The sequence below is a fragment of the Neolamprologus brichardi genome, chromosome 5 (genome assembly GCF_056152115.1).
Source record: "Neolamprologus brichardi isolate AB-2024 chromosome 5, ASM5615211v1, whole genome shotgun sequence".
Lineage (NCBI taxonomy): Eukaryota > Metazoa > Chordata > Actinopteri > Cichliformes > Cichlidae > Neolamprologus > Neolamprologus brichardi.
This window is the reverse complement of record NC_142108.1, coordinates 10,327,954-10,349,187: the sequence shown is the minus strand read 5'-3', so window position 1 is coordinate 10,349,187 and position 21,234 is coordinate 10,327,954. Positions and strand designations below refer to the sequence as shown.

The 21,234-nt window shown below is 41.1% G+C and overlaps 1 protein-coding gene across 4 annotated transcripts in view; it reads left to right on the top strand.

The window, feature by feature from the left end:
- The window catches only part of plxna1b (plexin A1b), a 181,207-nt gene that overhangs the window by 114,852 nt on the left and 45,121 nt on the right, over positions 1 to 21,234 (top strand). For all 4 annotated transcript variants that reach the window (XM_006784514.3, XM_006784512.3, XM_006784513.3 and 1 more), the window contains exon 10: positions 11,502 to 11,702. In XM_006784514.3, the coding sequence (XP_006784577.1) occupies positions 11,502 to 11,702 (201 nt within the window). The remainder of the gene's footprint in view (positions 1 to 11,501; positions 11,703 to 21,234) is intronic.

The window sequence follows — 21,234 nt, the reverse complement described above, 5'->3', positions numbered from 1 at the left end:
TGATTGCTTCCTCTCCTCTCCTCTCCTCTCCTCTCCTGGAAAATAAACTGTTATTGTGAGCCTTGATGAGTGCCAGGCAAGGTTAGGGGTGGCTGGGCTCAGGTATGTTAAGACATGCTTACTTATTTATTTTGCTAGCAAAGCAAGGCTCAGTCTCACTTGAGCAATCAAGGAGGTGGTTAACTTGATTGAGATTTGTGGGTACGAGGCTGCTGCTTTTTAACCCAAAAGTCTTTTTTTTCCATTTCTCCATCCATCCCCCCCCCCCTCTCTTTCTCTCTCTCTCTCCAGAGGTGTTAACCTTTTCTTTTTGAACAGTCCTGTATGCTATTTTAAATGTTTTCCTGTATTTAATATATTCAGTTTTTCTACAAGTCAGTAATTTCACTACCATTGTCTTGTTGCACGTTTATTTTTAGCGTCTCCAACATCTGTGTTACATGGAATGTAACACAGATTATTCTGTCCCTCCTATCTATTAATGCATGCAGGTTAAAGTATGTCACACTCTTCTTCATTTCCTTCTTTCTCCTGTCAGTACTTTTTCTTTCTCCCTCATCTTGTAATGTGTGTGAATTTTGGGAAATGTGTGCTTTTCTAGTGAGCATTAGATGAGTAGATCAGTAGTTCTGTACATGCTAAGTATATAGCTAGAAATAGCAGTGAGTGCTAGAATTCTGTGCCCGTGTAATACTCATTTAATGTCTGAATGGACGTAAAAATGGAGCAAGGGGAAAAAATGAAATGGATCAATTCACGAGGCTATTTTCTGTCTGGGAGCTAACCAGCATAGACTTAAATCACTGATCCTGAATAATGCATTCAGTTAGGACCCATAGGTATTTGGACAATAACAGGATTTTTGTAATTTTGACTTTGTATGGGATCAGAGTGAATGTGAATGAAGACTCAAGATGTGATGGAAATGCAGACTTTCAGCCTCAATTCAAAAGTTTTAACAAAAGTAGTGCATTAACTGTTGATTGTCAAGCAGGTTTATAGCAGGTGAGGCCTGTTCCCTCATTATTTGAAGATAAGTTGGACAAAAAAAAAATCTGGAGTTGCTTACAATTGTTGAACTTGTTTTTGAGTTGAAGCACCTTCACCACATGTAGTCAAGGCCGGCATGTCATCATCCAAGTCTACAATCAAGACACCTTCGTGAATGAAGTGAACTACACAGAGTTTACAACAAGGTGCAAACCGCTGATCAAACTTGAGAACAGGAAGGTCGGATTCGATTTTGCCAGAAAACGTGTAAGAGAGCCTGCACTGTTTCTGGATAGCTGAAGCAAAGTTTAAGCTGTACCAGTTTTTTTACTGTCCTAAATAAGTGGTTTTCTGTACTTCTGCAAGAGTGGTGAGATGAAGAAAATAGGGGTGTGCATGTGGAGTAAATGGTAAGATATTCTATTAACACATATTGACTGTGTTTATGTGCTATAGGTGTGGGCACTGTGGATATCGAAACAGCAGTGGTGGTAGGAGACACATTAACAAACACTTGAAGCCATTTATTCAAATGTTAGCCTGTGACACACTGACCAGCGATTAAGAAGAGATGCTGCATATCGGCTGCTCTCTGAACAAAGTGCAACAATACAGTGACACATTTTCTCAAGTGATAGCTTTTCCTCACACACTCTTAACCAAATACACTTAAAGCATACAGCCTGCTTGCACATTCTTAAGCAGCCACAGAAACACATGCTTAATGTTTGTTTTCACGCTCTCTTTTACACACACACAATGGCTGATGGGGTTATTTGTGATGGAGGTGTGAGGCCCTGGACGGTGACATTCTGGCACTCTGTGTTTGCCCTGGCCGGTGCTCAGACACTGAGCAGAACACACACACTAGGCCATAGGCCAAGGCTGCTTGAGGCATCTTGCCTGGTGCATGGATATATATGCATGTTTGACTAGACTGCTTTAGTGCGTGTTTGTGTGTGACTGTCACTGGCTCTTATCAGGACAGAGCACAACCAGCAGCATAGGGCTGCAGGGGTTATACGGGTAAGGTGGAGAAAAGACTGGCTGAATAATATCCATCTTTTTCTTTTCTTTCTTTTTTTTGCTTTGTATCGCTCCATCCTGGTGTATTAATCTGTTAGTAATATCTGTTTTCTCCTCTATGTACACTCCTTTTTTCCCTTTTCTCCCTCCTTTACCCTTACAGTTCCTTCATGCACATCCGTTTGTCTTTCTTTACTTGCTCATCTGTTGCAATACCTAATTTCCCTTTTTATTCTGTTGAATTCCTCTCTCCACCTCAGTGCACCATGTAGCTCATAGCTGAACTTGCATAAACACACCCCCACATGTGGGTTTCTGCTCAGTATGAGGAGAAGACGTGCCTAAGCTATATTTAATAAAATATAAACAATGCTGTGAAGAGGGAGCAAATAAATTAGGAAATGGGTGGAGGTGGAATGCAATATCCCTCATGCAGTTCTCCAAAACAATGCAGCACTTTCAATTGTGCATATATTTCACCAGAGACAAACCAAAGGCAGACTAGAGGTGCTGTAATTGAGACCAGATGCAAACAGAACGAGTAGAGGGGGGAAAATGTAAAGAAACAGAGACAAGGGCAGGGAGTTAAACAGAGAAAGTCTGGCTGTAACGAGCAGCAGATTACATTCAGAGTGACGCAATTTATTTTCCAAATGCTCTCCAAAGTTGGAGAGAAGGAAGGGAGAGGGAGGGAAAGACAGAGAACATGGAGAGGAAGTGGAGGCGATGGGCTGAAGTAACCACAGCTTCTTTGCCAGATGGAGCTTCGTCAGACCATGACCGTCCAATGTTTAACTCTTGGTTTGGTTTGGTAGCAGTGCACCTTCTTTAGCTTTTCAAACAGCTTCAGTCCTCTAGCTCTTCTGTTTGTTTTTTCTTTTTTCTTTTTCTTTGTGAGGCTCCCGAGGAAACTTCCAACAGTTAGTAACCACATTTTGCCCCTCAGGGAAATCAGTGTGAGTTTGTATCAGGTGTTTTGGCAGATTCTCTCATACATCCATGGTCATCCAATTCAGCCCTTCATTAAAGTTGCAGCACTCTGCATGTGTGTGTTGTTCTAGTTTTCCTAGTTCCTAGTGTCCTAATCATAGTGTTGGAAATGAGGCTCTGCTCTGGGTGTTACTGTATTTGGACGATTGGTCACATACAGTAACATCCATACATCCCAGATGCTTAATCTCTGCCTGTCTGTGGCTGTTTTTAGTCGTAACATTCCCAAATCCCAGCTTTTTTTCTTCTTCCCCCTAATGTTCTTTCAGGATCTCTGCTCAAAGCTTCCATTAGGACTTCTGCACTGCGTTGCACCATCCATCAGGCTCAGTAGAAGACAGGAGGCTGGGTTGATTTTCGTGTAGTAGACAACTGCACAAAGACAGAGTTTTATTCATGGAAGAGGGAGAAGTTTAGCAAATGCAGCTTGTGTTAAGCGAGTATTAATAGCACATTATTGGTGTATTTGGTTGAAAAGTCTTCATCCTCATACGACATTGAGAAAATGCGAAGAATTCTCTCCTTGATGTAATTCGCCGACAGACGACAAAGCCCACTGATGCTGCAGGTATCACCCCAGCTGTGCTAACACACCAGCTGCAGCACTGAATACAATACAAGTGAAAGCTAAATGAAGAGTAGGTGTGAAGTAAAGATTCACAGGAATGGACACATAGGCACACTCATAGGAATATGACATGATAGATGCACAGGGGTTTGCAGCACGCGTGGATTAGTGTTTGTCTTTGTGCCAGTGTGTTTCTTTGTGTCAGTCACATGTCCCAGTGGTTCAATTATTCAGGCTGTGTTAAATCTTCATTTCCGCAGCCCTCACAGCCAGCCTGCCTAATGGTGAACACAGATGAATATTGCATTTTCGCCATCAACCCTTGCGTGTGTCAAAGACAGGATAGAAGAAATAAATACAGAGTCACTGAAGGAAGGAGATGTCAGCAGTTGGAGACAGTAGTAACACAGTAAAGTGAGCTGAAGGAAAAGCAAACTCCGAAGTGCAGGCAGATCAGAAAAGGAGAGCGATTGTGATTGAGAAACGCTAACTGCCTGCTGCGATGGAGAGGCATAGAGAAAGAGAGTCAGGAAATAAAATCCGGTAGCGTGCTGAGTCGCCCAGTCTCACAAGACCAGCTAACTGTGTCTGTCATGTTGGGCTTTTCACTGTGCTGTTTTAGTAAAGTGGCTCTCACTGATTTTTATTCCAGCCTCCATTTCATGACACTATTGCACTCCTATAGAAACTCAAGATGGACAGTGATGCACTTACATACAAGCTTCAGAAAGATGGAGAGTTATTTTTTTAACCTTTTGAAGCATGACGTTATTTTAAAACACAAAGCTCTATAAATAAAGAATATGTTTATGTATATTAAGATTTTTTTAAATGTCCTAGCTGCTTTTGCATGCCATCCTTACTTCAGCAGCAGGGTTGTTAACCTACCTTTTCTTTGAAAATTGGCCTAAGGGGAGGTTGTTAAAGTGTAGAATTCATGATTCCTGTAGTTTGATTTAAGACTACGATAGTCAGATGTCATTAGATCTGAAGTAAACCTTCACCTTATGCTGCCAGTTTTTCATGATTCAGCACATTTTGGGGGTGGAAACATTTCTTTGACGATTTGATTAGTTACATATGTGAGCTAAAAGACAAATGTAATTGTTTTGACTTTTCTCTTTAATTATGACTGATTTATTAGACTTGTTTATACTATTTTACCCTTTAAGGAATGTGCAGAAAGTGTGTTGGTACACTGTTCAGTTCCAAATTTATCAGCAGACCTTTGCACTTTGGATTCTTAATGACCAGCTTCTTTAAGATCATAAAAGCGTAAATCATGGTAACAAAGGTGATCAGAGTTAATCATTAAGGGAACCTGCAAACAAAATTAGAAATGAGTTCAGATAATATTGGTCTGCTCATCCACTCAATCTGGAAAACAAAAGTCAGTTTTAGTCTATCCTTTTGCTGAATTATGGTGCTGTCTTCAGAGAAGAGGCATGAGGCAGGAGACAGGAGAGCGTATCTACCTCTAAAATCAAAGCTTGTCTTTGAAAAGCTGAAAAGCACAAGGTTTGATTGCTGCTGACATATCTGGGTTAGAATGATAACGGGGTGCCAAGCGCCCCCACCCCTCCCCCTCTACTCTATGAAAATCCATAAGGAGGAAAAAAAAAAAAAGGATGTGCTCTCAAAAAAATATTCACACATTCTTGCTTTTTATTGTTTTATGGCGTACTGCGCCATTTGTGTCGAGGGGATAAACTGTGTAGGTTTGGCAGCTTTCCTGTAAGTCAAGGATGAGGGATTAGGAGATGAAATCAACATGTATGTTTGCTTGGGTGTTACATCAAAGCAGTCTGAGCGTGCGTGTGTGTTTGCACAGCATAGAAGGATCATGTATGTAGGTAGGTTCAGTCAAGCATCTGCTACATCAGACTTTGATAATCCATGTTGAATTACATTTATATCACACATTCTCTGGCATCTCACTTTAAATGAAACTCTCCATTCTCTGCTCCTTCATTCCTCTGCGCTCATCCCCTTATTTCCCTCTCTCTCCGTCTTCCTCCCTACATCGCTGCTCTGCTAAGAAAGCAGGGCGTGGGCAGACAATCTCATAGTCCCTTTCAAGGTTCAAAGTCCCTTTTCTTCCTCTGCTTCCCTCGCTCCTGCTCTGTTCTACATGTTGCTGCCTTATTAAGTTGTTCCACTCTTTCCCCCACAGTCTCTCTCCCTCCCTCCCCCCACAGTAGGTGTCTGTCTGGTCACAGAACATCTTTCTGGTTTCTGCCTGCTAATAAGCTCGCATCAACTTTGTGTGCACACTTGCTTCCGCATATGAACCGCACCCTGCAGCTTGCGGAGATGATCCGTTTTATTCACTTTTAATAATACTTGCACCTCTGGGTGTCATATATTACATGTGTTGTAGTAATTGTATCATTGTGTATTTAATGGCTTGTAGATTTAAGGCTTAATATGCCTGTGCACTCTCTTTCTGGTCTTTATATTCAGACCTAATGGATCTTATGTTTTTTCCTTACTAGTATGAGTCCAAAGTCCAAAACTAGTATGCGCACAAAGACACACCCACACACACACACACACACACACACACACACACACACACACACACACACACACACACACACACACACACACACACACACACACTCACACACACTCATTTAAAGAAGCACATGGCTACAAGCCAGCTGCTACACAGAAGACAAGGGAGCAAGAGGATATGTGGTCCTTGAAATGATAAATATGATGTATGACATGTCATGGCATGGTATTACATGGCTTACATCAATTAAGCAATGAGCTTCAATTAACAATGTGGTTTAAATTCCTCCAAAATCTCATTTAAAAAGCTGTTTCTTAAACCTGAAAACCATTCATATTTCTTTAAATGATCAGTCATTAAACAATTCATGTAAATGATAAGAACAATGTAGTCTAATCAGTAACCACCGCAGTATATTATAGTACTGTTATCACGTTTCCACCCGTAGAATCTGTTGTTGATTTGGCATCATCGTACTGCACTGTTAATGTTTAATTTTACCACCTGTGTTCTGTTTTGTGTCTGGGTATTTATTTTTCTGGAACATAACGATGCTGTATGGCAGTATATGATCTTTGGTAGCACAGATATTAAAATGCTGAAATTCCAGCTGCAAAAACAGTTAAACTGATAATATAACAATGTGACTGTGGTTTATGTTTTAATTATTCAGCATTACGTATTAGTTGACTGGAGGTGGGTGGCCCTCAACAAAGGTTACTTGTTTAAGATGTTAACCTTCAGTTTTAATGGTGCAAGTTTCACACTGCTAAAATGTGTGATCCACCCAGTGCTATTTATTAATGTATAGTGGATTGAACTAAAGGATAAATGGGACTCTGAAGTTCAAGGCTGCAACTCTTTGGTTTGCGATGTGAGACCTCTGTCAGAAACCCTGGGGGCCATGTCGACAGCCGGCAGGGGGGTGGGCGTCCAACACTCTCCATATACCCTTTTGTCTGCCCCCCCCCCCCCCCCCGTGACTGACACACACGGACACACTTACATGCACACATACACACTGTCCCTGTTATTGTACCAGTGTGCCCCCCCTCAGCTCCTGTGTGACCATCTATGCCATCTCATCTCTCCCCCGGGTTCCCCATATCGCTTTACTTTATAATTTAGCGTGTTATTTTTTCTCCTCCCTGATCTATAGTCCCCACATCACAGAGGCAGCTAATTAATTATGGATGGATGCGGGGGGGGGCTAAGAGAGACTAGGGGGGGCTTTAAAAAAACGACCAGACATCCACCTCATTACATATGCGCAGTGTTTTTGGAGCTTTATTAATTTATATCTTGTCAGGCTATGCCACAGCCTTCAGAACTCTTTTGGCTTTTTAATACAGTTATTTATTTATATAGCGCCGCACACTGACTTTTGCCTTCATCCTCCCACTCTGCGCTCGCTTTCTTTTTCTCTTCTTTCACACCACCCCGTCGAAGTCTTGATTTTAATCTCTCACCTTCAACATATCTGCATGAACACACAGACATGCGCACTTTCCTGCCGACTGTCTCATTATCTGCTCTTGGCGGATGTTAAAAGATGTTTTGCTCACCTGCAAGAAGAGATTATCTCCTTTCCCTGCCGAACACTGGTTTTATTAATTTTTTTTCTCGTGTATTTTCTCATTTGGTGTGGTAGACGTAGCGTGGTAAATATCAGAACACTGAAAATGAAGGAATTTATTAGATTGAGTTGGAACTGGAATGGCAGTTGTTCCCCTTTGAGTACTTGCACTCAAAACGTCTGCAGTAGTATTTTTTAATGACCCCGTCTTTATTAAATACAATTAAATTAAATATTACAGTCTATATAATTATATATTCCTTTACTGTAAAAGAGTGGTGGGACTAGCCTCAGGCAGCAAAGCTAGCAGGGGCCTTTGAGGGAAAACAAATACAAAGAGGTGAGGAAAGCCCTCCGGCTACTTTAACAGAAACTGCAGACTTGGACTTCAGCCATCAAAAAACACACACACTTTGCAACATCGACACTCGTTGTTATTCTCAAAAACACAGGTACATGCTCCTAGAGCACAGTCCAGTCAGTGTGGGAGGATTTGACATTGTCATAATTAGTGCAGTCAGAAGAAAAGAGTTAAATTCAGCAAAGGGGTTTTCTGTTACACTATCTACATCTGTTGTTTTTTAAAATACTTATAAAGATGTCAGAATGCAAAGACAGTCATCAAAATCTTAAGATTGAGCAGATGTTTTTGTGCTGTGTTCTCGTTTGGAGAAACCATCTGTGGCGTGCATTCCTTCAGGCATCTTTTCCACTTCACGGGCGCATACGACTTTACCGTGGTTACACTACAGTGAGATTAAGTGATCCTTATGATGAAGCGAGCTGCTGTTCTGTGCAAACAGTTCCTGGTGGGAAGCATTTATGTGTAAAGACGAACTCAAATCAGCCTTCGATCATCTATTGAATAAAATTTGCAAATGCAAAATAAAACATGTGCGCAGGTAGGTACAAAAAACCTGCAGATACTCACATTTTTTACATGTCATATCTGGCCAATAAAGCCACTGTATCCGCCTTCACAGATGAATTGAAGTTTGAGAAGTCAGGAAAAGGAAGGAAATAAAGAAAAAAAAAAAGATCTCTTTTAGCTTCAAACGAATCCCCCCCAGTGAAATATTGTTTCGGTGCACCCTGCACTTTGTAGCCCTAATGCAAGCTTTGAACTGTTTTGGCACCTGTCACAAAAACTGATGGAATAGTTTTTCCTTGCAGAGCACTTTTTTCTTTATCCTGCTCTCTTTCCCACAATGTCCTGTTTTTCCTGCCTTCTACCTCCTTTCTCTTTTTCTCCCGGAACTCCTTTCCATTGTGTCTCGAAAGCACCTTCAGCTTGTATTTGAACAAAGTACTTACTTGAATTTTCTTCTATTTTTCTGCATTGACACCCTTAAAATGCCCAAAGAGGAAAAAAGTTGTGTATTATTATTATAATATTTTAACCTATTAAATAATTGTTTTGCTTTTTATTAGAATTTAATACAGAAGACTGAAAGAAGCAAAAGGGCAGTATAATGACGACTGGTAGAAAAAAACACTCAGCTGACACAAATTCAATAGACGGATAAATAAAACATTGGCTAGCTGCAGCTCGTCCTACAGGCTATGTTAGCTTCTAACACATTGGCTTCTACTAGTTAGCTTTAACAGCAGGATACTGAAACCTTTCCTTTTCTCTCTTGTGGCTCCCTGGACAATGCAAGCCCGCGGCTTTTGACATGAGCATTTCTTTCCCCTCTGAAGCAGACTTCAAACCGCATCATCTCTCTCCTCTTTCTCCCGCTCGCTCTGTCTCTACCCTTCCATCAATTTTCAAGTGTTTTCAGATACTCTAGGCAGTTAATTAAGTAGGACATTGTCATGGGGCTTGGGTACATGGTGTGGATGATGCTGGATGAATGTGTGATAAAGAGATCGAAGTGATGCAGAGGGAATCAGGCATTCTACCTGAATATTTGTCATTTCCTGATGCTTGTATTATTTTTCTTTTTATTTCCTTTTGATCCCTCTTTATTCAGTCTTCATATCCTTTTTTCTCCTTTCCTTTTTTCCTTTGCTTCTCTTACTACTCGGCTTTCTTTTCCTGTTGCTCGCTCCCCAGTTAAACTGGTTCCTCTGCCTTAAATTTTTCCTTTTTTGTCTAAATCTCTTGCTGTTTCCTTCATTTATTTCTCTTCTTCTCAACAATCTTTCCTCTCCTTTCTTTCCTCCATTCCCTACTTCACTCCCTCCTTCTACACCATCCATTTTCCCTGCACACCAATCTTCCCCACACCCGACGCCTTCTTCCTAGTTGATTATACATCAGGTCTTCAGCAACCCGCTTCTTCCTACTATAGTATTCCCCTCTCTCATTATGTGTTGTGCATGTGTTTGTGTGTGATCAGACACACAAGGCCAGGGCTAAGCAGGCTAATGAACAAACTCCAGCATTGTGTTCAGGCCCTGGGGACATGCTGTAGCTTCTAATGTATAATAGCTACAGCTAGAGGAGGGGAAAGAAAAAAATCACTGACAGTGAGCCAGCTATCTGCTTAAAGAAACAACAAGAAGTGAAGGAGAGGCTGTGTATGGTGAATATTTTACGAGGATCTGGTCAGTGCTTTCCTTGTCCCTTAGTGTATCTTATTCTTGCCTTTGGACTTGTCAGCGTGAGTGTGTTGCTCTGTAGAGCTGCACTATCTTGCTGAGACTATGAAATCTAAAATGAATACTTTTAGAGGAACACTCTGAATCTTAATCTATTGTTTTAGGGCCTTTTATCCTTCTGAAAGAAGTCCAGTTTGCATTCTCTATCTGCACATGTCTCTTATAATTTGAGTTACTTTACAGTTTCTCCAGGTTGTAAAATTTGTGATTTGTCAGCACTGATCTGGTTTATTATCCTTTTGGCTCAAGAGGCAGAGTACGGGGTGGGATGGTTCCACCCAAGTTTTAACTCATGTTTTTTAGGATCTGTCACCCACCCTCCTGCTCTCTTTTTCTCTGGCTCTCATTCTAACTGTTGACAGGATCTGCATCAGTGCCAGATCGTGGCATGAACACTCTAATGACTTCATTTCTTCCAGCACATGCACAAATGCATATCTAGGGAACATTACATACTGAGCAGACTGCCCAATCTACTTCTTGTTCAGCAAACACATGCGACCATACTTAATTAGTCCAATTGCATATTGAGAAACCTCTTTGTCTTACACATCTATGGAAGGACACACACACACACACACACACACACCCACACCCTCTGGGGTTGTGTACTGCAGTGATGTAAGCCAGTGGATGGGCTACTTCCAGATGATCCAAACAAGACATTTAGCTCTGGCCAATATCACCGTGAGAGCGTGCGCACACACTCACACAGACAGGCTGAACACAAGTTCATGAGCTCATTACTCCATTCCACACATGGATATAATACGCTGGAGCGTATCCTAGTGCCAAAACAATGTTACACCATTGTGATGCGAGTAATTTTACTTGGTAGATAATACTTTATGAGCTATAGACAAAAAGCTTTTTTGCTCTAATGTTGTTGTGCAGCATTAATCTGGTGCAAGGCCAGCAGGAGTGTTGCACAAGCATACAGCACATGCGAACAGTGCATCACAGCGCGACTCTAGACTAGAGCGTGTTATGGGAAATCTGTTATGAAGGCAAATGCAGTACGCAAGCCTCGGCCTTGTTGCCTCTTCAGCTGTTAACAGCAAACAAATGATATATTTCGTCATCCCAGCTCTTATCTTGCTGTTATTCACTTCTTGTTTGCATGCCTTTCTGACTTTGTGGAATAATCTGACTCTCTTTATTCTTTAACGGTCTTGTCTTGGGTATAAAAGTTAAGCATTTATTTTCCCCACATTTGTTTTTCACAGGATTGCCCTCAGATTCTGCCGTCAACCCAGATATACATCCCTGTCGGGGTGACAAAGCCAATCACCTTAGCTGCAAAGAACCTGCCACAGCCCCAGTCTGGACAGAGAAACTATGAGTGCGTCTTCCACATCCAGGGGGAGATCCACAATGTGCCTGCACTGCGATTCAACAGCACCTCCATCCAGTGCCAGAAAACTGCGGTTAGTATGAAGAGATTGAATGTATTTATTTTACGCAATCCAGCTGAATGAAGCGATGTTAATGGTGAAAAACAAAGCAAGTGTTGTGATGTACACTAACAGTTTGAAGGGGGGGGGGGGGGGGGGGGATTTCTCTCGGGCACTGGTAAAATAAAAGCAGCCAAAATTCCTGAACAGTGAACAGGGCAAGAACTGCACACAGAGTAGAAGGATAACCATTAAGCACTGTTACTTTTGACCTAATCAATGCAACTAGGTATCTAAATCATGCTCCCAGTGCGGGCATTGACTTGGCCAAGGTTAAATAATGGCCTCCTACAGGTAATGGCTATCTAGACACTAATGTGCTCATTGTCCTGATAGATGTCGTGCATTACTTGGACACTAGCAGAGTCTTGATCAAAATAAATGATGTAATACTATAGAATTGATAGTTAGCAATTAGATATTGTGACGGCAAGTGTTTACATTTGAATTAATACAAATTTATAATGAGGCATTTCCTGTTCTGGTCCAAATCAGAACAGATTGTCATGGCTGATGTGTAACATATAAATTATTGATCCGGTACAATGGTCAGCCATAGTGTTTTTTTTCCAATGCTTCTGTTATTTATTTATTTTTTTTTATGTATTCATGGCTTTGTTTGATAGGGATGAGCGGTTGGTTGGTGTCTTCCAGATTAAAGTAGTCTAAAGGAGTATTTTGTTTCTTTGCAGAAGTTTTTAATAAGTGTAGAGTTTGCTGGTAGGTTGAAGTGTTTCTGCGTGTAGGCCCATGCCTGTCCAATGTGTTGAAATGTGGTTGTGTGTTTATATTTTTATATATATAAATATATGTGTGTGTGTGTGTGTGTGTGTGTGTGTGTGTGTGTTTGTGAGGCTTCAAACTAGCATGACAGATAAGAGGTAGCTAGCGTCGCGCTTCACTGAGGCTGAAAATGTGAAGAGGAAGTCTGTCTCTGAACCTAGTTGGGAGCGGATTGATCATGTTTACACCTCGACTCTATACCTCTCCCTCTCTCTTCCTCTATGTGTCTGTAGAGCCCATCTTTCTCCCTGACACTCTTCCTCCCACTGTCTGTCATTCTTTCTTCTTCCTGCTCTTCCCTACTTTTCTCACTCCATCTCCCTCATCTCTCATAAGTTCACTTTTGCTACTTGTTTCTGTTCGTGTCTGATTCCATCCTAAGATATACGATGCCATTAGAGCTGCTGCTGTTAATTAAGTTTTACATGAGGATGTTTAGCATCCACAATAACACACTTGGAAGAAAATAGATTCAGAGACAGTAGAAACCTCAGGATGTCTCTGCCTAATAAGATTTAGCACTTACTCACTTCTCAATTAGCAGCAACTGGTCATAATAGGCACAGATTGCCACAGGAATTCAGACACTGGCAGACACATTTAGAGTACAGGGTAGCAGTAGTCTCTGTTTAGCTGTATAGCTTGATGTGTAGCCGCTGTGACGGCTAGCACAGTGTTTGATTCTGTCTGTATCGACGGACAGTCTTTAGGTGTTGGCACACGCTAGCCAGTTGTTTGTGAAGGCAGGGCTAATTACCTAACGCAAGGCTTGTCTCTCCACAGAGATGCTTGTTTATTGACTGTTTATTGACTGTTTATTGTAGCTGCAAGGCCAGTGTTAATCAACAGCAAAGCCTAGCCTCAGCCAAAAGCTGAATTTCTCCATTTGATGTCCACAAAGCAGACATGCTAGCAGTAATTAGCGCGGGACTGTCAACACTTAGCCCCTGTTAGCAAATAGCAGTGGCATCCTGACTGGCCAGATATCGATGTAGCGTGTTCATCTAGTGTGCATGCATCCATATTTAGTTTCAGAGTATGAAAAAGGTGCCAGCTGCATGAACTTGCAGTTAGGGCATAATTCATACTGGCTCAAGATTAAGAGTTTAATTATGTGTCATGAATTATTACTTTGAGAGTCTTATTATAGCTCTGGAGCGGCATTTTGGAAGAAGCAGGTCTTAAATATTAGTTTATCTATTTATAGACCTTTATATCTCTACTTTCTGCAAGCACCCCTCCGTGATTGTTCTTACTTTGACAGTGTTCAGAACCAACTCAATAAATCATGAATGGTTCTGCAGTAGAAATAGACTTTATCTGTTATACTGTGTGCACACTGCTGCCTCAGCTTACAGGCATACAGCTGTGAGGATAGGGGTTGATCAGTGTCTGTTCATGGGTGCACATCTGCATGCTTCTATATTCCTTAGGCTACGGATCCCCGGGTAGCTATGCATGAGTGTGTTTGGATGTGCTGTTCCAGAAGAAGACTGTAAGGGGCATTACACTTGCTGATCAGTGTGATAAACACAAGCGCTGCATAATCCACAATATAGCTTTTTGTTTGAGATCCACAGCAAGTGCCAAATGAGACACATTACTTAGAAAAGGTGAAGATCAGGGCTGAGATGAGACGTGTGCTGAGAATTTCTATAAAGTGAAGAGGAAGTACAGAGTGGACAGTATACGTGAAGGTGGGAAATGGATGTATGCGCAGAAGTCGATGAAAGGAGAAGGGATAAAAAGAGTGGTACAACTACAAATCAGTGGAAACGGCCAAAAAAAGAATATAGGAGAAGGCAATGTGGACTAGGGAAATTGGTGCGTAGTTGACAATTTCAGGTGAGATGAATGGAGAAAAGTGAGAGGGAGAGTGATATTGAAAAGAACAGAGGGGGAAAACGAGATGAGAAGCTGTAAGAGAGAAAATCAGCTCAAAAGTGTCTCCCGAGGCCAAAACTCATTCTCCTTTCTTTTATACAATATCATCAGACTATCCAAAAGAAATAACTATCCACAGGATATTCAAGACATCCACAGTCGGATAATGTTTAAACTTTAGTTTCCTATATCTTACTGCTCTTACAGTGACCATAATAACTCAATGCTCTTGTGTTGTATCTCCTAACAGGAGGCTGTCAATATCCAACTGCATATGTGGCAGACATGATATATGATAGTGTAACTTCAGCTCTATGCTAACCTTGTTGGGTATTGACTTTCCATATCTGCTCATGGGAGAAAATATTGGTGCTGTGGTATTTCTGTATAAGGTTACTGTACATACCAGCTGATCCCAACGGGAAAAGAGCAAGCATATCATAAGACCAGAGAAAGAATGCAATATTGGAAAACGGTTTTCTTTTACAAGAGGGGACATGAAACAAGCCTTTGTCTTCAAGGTGTTAAGACTTTGAAGAGTCATGCATTTAGAGTAAGGGTTTAAAAACACTGCTCAGAGCTCTAATTTTTGCTGTGTTAAGCCTCCATAATGTTTATATTGTGAAAGGAATGTCTCATCACACACTTTGCATTTTTAACTTTTGAAGTTGGGTATATAGCCAAAAGTAATTCAGCATTTATTCTTTTGGAACCTGTGAAAGTTGGTGAAATGGCAGATTGTCAGAAGTCCATTTGCAAGTTAATTGGAGAAAAATGCTGATCATTTTATAAGAAGAAAAAAAGTGTTCTATTCGTATTTATTAGTGCCAAACAAGCCCACATTACTACTGACACATACAGAGCCATCCGCTATGCCTTATGGTAGCAGTTAACTCCGGTCAGCAGCGACCAAACCAACAAGCTGGTGTCTATATTGGTGCCTTCCGGTTTTCTGACCCGGTCCAGACAGCTTCCTTGTGTGTGATCCAATCAGGGGCTTCGGTTAAGGTACAAAGGCCAATAGGATGCTGAGCTGTGGGCTGGGAAGTTGTGCTCATAGTGCCAGAGGGGTCGTTGGAGCAACAAACACATGTACACACAATTCTTTCACACACAAATGACTGCAGTCTTGGGTCAGACAGGCTGATGTAGCGCAGCTGGACATCATTCGAAGGTTGTGGGTGAGAGAGGAGAGTCAAACTGTTCAAGACTTTTTGTTTCTGTTCTTTTATCTTCATGTGTTCTTAGCCTTTTGTCCATTTGTGCGTCTCCATTCTCCTACCCTCAGTTCCCTCTTTATCCTTCTTCCTTGTTTCTCCCCGGAGGGCAGGAATGAGAGGACAGATAATATCAGAGCGGGCCTTACACCATTACCTTCTGTCTGATAAACAGCTCGGCCACTCCATCACCCTCTTTCTCCCAGTCCTTCACCAGTGGAGAAAAAAAGCAGACATGGGGGCAGGAGGAGAAAATCTAGTTTGGGATAGGGTGTGTGTCTGTGTGCTTCGCTTCTGTGTATAGAGAGCAGCTGTTTGTTAAAGTAGAGATGCGAAGTATCAGGGGTCCTGATGGCATCCAATTAAGGGAGATAAAATGATGATGAATTGCTGCTGGGCAGTGGAGACCAGTGCTCCTGTATCAGTGTGTGTGTGTGTATGCACATATGAGCTCACTTATACAGGAAGAGAGCAGAAGAAAGCAACCATACTGATTTGGGGAAGATTGTGTTGGGGAAAGCAAAGAAGAGCGGGGTTGGAAAAGAAAAGACACAAAAGCGAAGTTTCTAGGCAGAGCTTCCAGGAAAAAGAGAGGTAGAGAGCAGTGTGCAAGATGGATGAGGAGGAAGAGAAGTGAAAGAAGAAGGGTGTATTGAGACTGTACTGTGAGAGAGTTTGAGGAGAGGACGAATTGTCTGCTGGCTTCCGATGGGAAATGAGAGAAGTATGGCAGACAAGAAAGATGGATAAATAGATGAAGGAATGGATAGACTGAGCAAACAGAGGTCTAGAGAAGAGGCTAAACATGTCTGCAGGGAGAGTGGTTAACACAAACCACACTGGTCTAATGGTGTCACACACCCTGTGATGTGTGTGTGTGTTTGTAAGAAAGAGAGAGAGGGCTGAAGCTCAGTCCTAATACAAACTAAACTCTCTTGACTTTTTATGGGAATTGGGCTCTCTTTATATATTTATCAGTAAAACTAAAAATACTAAATTGCATATTAAAAAAATTAAAATATAAATGCACTATAACATGCACATATATTCATACACACATAGTGCTAAAGGTAGCAGGACAAGGCTAATGAGGGCCTCGGTGCTGTTGGGTGGAGGGTTGGTGCAGCAGAGCAGAGTACAGTCTGGCCTGGCATGGCCTAACTCAGCTTAATGAGATATAAACACTAGACCTGCCATTGCACTCAGCCACAGCACACACTGACACTGTTTTAATTGGCTTGCACATTCTGTGTGTATTGTGTGGGGATGGATTTGGGGAAAAAAGCAGTAGACATTCACTGGGTTTTACTGTGGATAGCTGCAGATGAAAGATTATCATCATTTGGCAGCCCAGACTCATCTGATCTGTTACAATGTTGTTTAAAGTTAATGCATTTGTCTTAGTAGATGTTATAGCTGGGAGAAACATGAGTCTTGATCATGTGATTTCCTACTATAGCTCAAATTACTTGTGTACATATCTGTTTAAGTTTGTGATATTTAAACAAGATCTTGTGTTTGCTCATCTGTGCTTATTTGGCATTTATCTGACTGCTCGCTGACCCATCTTCTATTAAAGCAGCTCAAAGTGAGAGAAAGAACAGACAATGACCTTCCTATAGTGTGCTCTTTTTTTCCCTCTCCTGCATTCTTGTGCTCTCCAGCAGTGCCCCTTTTTTACCTCCCTCTCACATACTGTGTGTGTCTCCCTCATTTTCCTCTTCATCTCTGTCCTGTTGCTGGCTCACTTGCTCTCCTCCCTTCTGACAGGTGAAGAGCACAGCTCCCACGCTGCTGTCCTGGATAAATAAGAATTAACTGCAGCACAGCTATCTGCATATGCCAACTTCTCCACCCCACTTTTCTTATCTATTTCTCATTTCTCTCAGTCTCCCTGCATCTCTGCAATTTGTAACCTTTACTCCACATATCCTTTGTCTCATAGCAGCGCTGCACTTTTTCTAAATGATTATTTGAAGAGACATCTGAAAAGCTGAAGGGATTGTTATAGCAAGGCTCTCCTGCCATTACCCTGGTGAGAATAGAGACCATCAGGAGGTCAAGCCAGAGAAAAGACCTGGGCTTACTTTCACATCTCTTAGAGAGCATTTGCACACTTTTCTTTCCATGTGACTGTCTGAAGTGTGGCCATACATGTCAAACTCCTTCTGATCACAGTATGCTGCCATAGAAGAATCAGTTTTCTTCTCCTTGTAGACATTCAAAAGATGCCTACCTTTTATTAGAATATTTATCGTTCTACAAATATTGATGTGCACAGAATGAGCCTGTGCAGTTATAGCACCATAAACATATGGTCAGTAATAGCATCTTACTATAAGCAAGTCATTCTATAAGAGATTAAAGTCTTTCATTAAAATATACTAGAAATTGGTAAATCTTCCTGGAAATCTTGTGATTAATTAAACCATTAAGTTAAGTTGCAGCATCACCTTATTATATCGCAGTGGATGAGACAGTGTAAAACTTTAAATGTTATTTTGTTTGGATTTTGTAATAAAGGGCTGCATAAAAACAAAGTTTGTCATTTAATGCCAGTTAATGTCTTCTATTTGTTGCATATTTGTTGTTAGCTTTGTTAATGTCATGGCGAGTGCACTCAGTGATGGCAAACTACTGGAGTTACTGAGTCAAATCAAAATGTGGTCTGTATTTCCTCATTATGGTACCAGCATATACATACATATGTGTTATTTGGCAGAGAAGTTAGTTAGTGGCCACCATGGCATTAAGTTGAGGTTGGAGAAAAAGCCTGACGCCACTGAAAATCTGGACATTTCTGCCAACTACCAAAAATCAGCCTTTTGTCCTGGGAGAATTTTAGCAAGCTTACACTAGCTTAATGCATAGGCTGAAAAATAAGAAACATTGACTATGGCAGCATTATTTTTCCCTCAACCCAGCATTTTTCTCCCCTCCACCCCTCTCTTTTTCTTTCCATCAATGAAGGAAGCATGCATGTGTGCAAACGGGTATGCACATATGTGCGTTATTGTGTCTGTGCTGGAGATAAGCTGGGGAACTGGGCCCAGCCATGCTCCAATCCTGTTAGCATTAGCGATTAGCACTGGCTAACAGGCTCCTATTATGAGCAGGGGCTGATTCTCTGTCGCCTGACCGTACACATGCACACACACACATGCGTACACACAAACACAAAACTATAAGACGGATTACCACTTGATCCTTGATAAGGAAGCTATATCTGCCCAGAAGTTGTGTGTATATAAAAGACTGATTGTGTGTACGACAAGACTTGGACATCCACTGTATGCCGAGTCTTATCTAGGCTGGCAAAACACATTTCACTTTACTTCACCGTGTCAGAACTAGAATGATGTAGGTTGAAGGTTATGTTATGTCAACTAATGGTTTTTGGATCACCTTGAGAAATCTGTGAACAGAGGAAGAGGGTAACCTACATATTACATACATATCCCAAGCATGGGCCTGCCCTGGGCAAAAGGGATATTTTTTTTTAGCACACCTTCAAAATGACCAATTATGAGGCTGTGGCTCTCAGAATTTACCCATTGTTACCTGCCTTACTTTCCATCTTCACCCTACCTTTATTCATCTCCTTCATTCATCTACACCTGCCCCCCATTCTTTAGTTTCCAGTGACAATGTCTCTTCTCTTCTTTTATGTTTTTTTGTTACACTGGCTTATTTGTTGTCACTGCATATTCTTGTTTCCTTTATGGAATCTCCATTTCCTGTTTCTGTCATCTGCTCTTTCATTGTAAATATTCTGCATCTCTAATTTTCTCCCTGTGTGCCTTCTTTGTAAAATGTAGTGATTTTGTGGTTCCATTTTTCAATGTGACTTTGTTTTTCAGAATTATTTCTTGGTGTTTAATTTTCATACTGGAATTTGCTGTATAATGTGAGTAAACCCTGTCCAAGGCGCATGTGTGTATTCCCTGAACGCTGTGTTGTGCAACAGTGGTGGTTCAGTATAAAAGTTTAATAAGCCCTTGGTGCAATGAGAGAAGATGAGCTCTGGATAATAACCTAACCTTTCCAATGGCTCCCCTACTCTCTGCTGCCCGTTTAACACACATACATGTACATACACTCTCCTCCCTAACTAAATATGCATGTTTGTGTTGTCCCAGTTCCCAATATAGACTCTTCTTTGAGGACTGATATACAGACATGGGCAAATTCATAGACAGGACAGATATATATAAAAAAACAAACAGGATAGATAGCTTTGGTGTTTTATTGGTGTGTACTTGTGGTGCATGTTTTGAGTTAGACAACAAGGTAAAAATCAGTGTTAAGAGGTTGATATACATCTAAAATATGTTACTATTCTACTTTATTGAGTAAAATTGGTAATATGGTCAAAGGAGAAAAAGGCCTTCTCTTAGAATTTGCTGTTTAGCAGAGAAGCAAGGGCAGAAATAAATGGCACCTCGGTCTCTTGTCCTTAACTAAAGCTCGTCTTCTGTCCTGTGGGAATATAACAGATGGATGTATAGATATGTTTTTGTCTTTAAAAATGGTTTGGAAAGAAATGGTCTGGTATTCAAGTAATTGAAATTTTGGTTATTTGTTTTTATTTTGTTATTCTTTATCATGTAGATATTGCAGTGAGTTCCTTTCTCTCTGTTTGTGTGTGTTCAGATTAATTTAATTCAGGTTTATTGATATAGCAGTATTCCCTGTTAATCTCTACAAAATAAAGCATTCAGGATAACAGTGTTTAGTTTTATTTATTTGCCATTTTGATTTTGACTGCTTCAATTTAACAACCTTCGTGTCATGTTACAGATTATGAGAAACCTACCTGCTGCTTAGTGTAAACACAACTGACTGTTCAGAGAGCGGTTGATAATTTTTGAACCCCTTCATCAGCTTGAGCAATTTCCAAATACAAAGCTGACCTTGGCTGGTTAACAGCCTTCTTCTCTACTCTCACCATCTTTCTCCCACTTGCATCTCTACCTTTTATGTCTCAGCTTTATTCCAGATGTCTTGTGTTTCCTGCCTCTTTTTGCCTCTTTATCTCCTTCTCGCTGCGATGCTTTGATGCTTTTTCACTCTTTGCACATGTTCACAGTGCAGTGTCCCTGTGCACTTCCTTTTTTCTCCCCGTTCTTCTCTCCTATTGTTTTACATGCAGATATACACTCAAACACACTCACACGGTCTCTCCATCTTTACCAAGTGAAGAAGTGCTCTTGTTCCCAGGCAGACTGGGTGGTCTCGTGGTGGAGCGATGAAGGAGGAGGGAGGGAGAGATTGAAGAGGTTCATATGGTCAAACTTCAGAACAGAAATAATAGCTGATGTCCAAAATGTGTTTTTGCTGTGCCCTATCTTCCTGTGTTTGCATGTGTTTTTATTCATCATATTTTACTTCCTGTACAGACCATGTGATCAGTCTTTGATGAATTTGCCGGCATCCTTCTCTGGAAGGAGTCCCATGTGCCGGACATATTTATAGTACAGTGTGCACATATGTTTTTCTGAAAATGTTTGGTATATCTGATAAGGAATCTGGTTCATATTTCCTTGTTTGACTGTGGACCTTTTGGGGGGATTGAGGCAGATGAGAGAAAGTCAAGCTAAGATTGATAGGGGAAGAGGTTT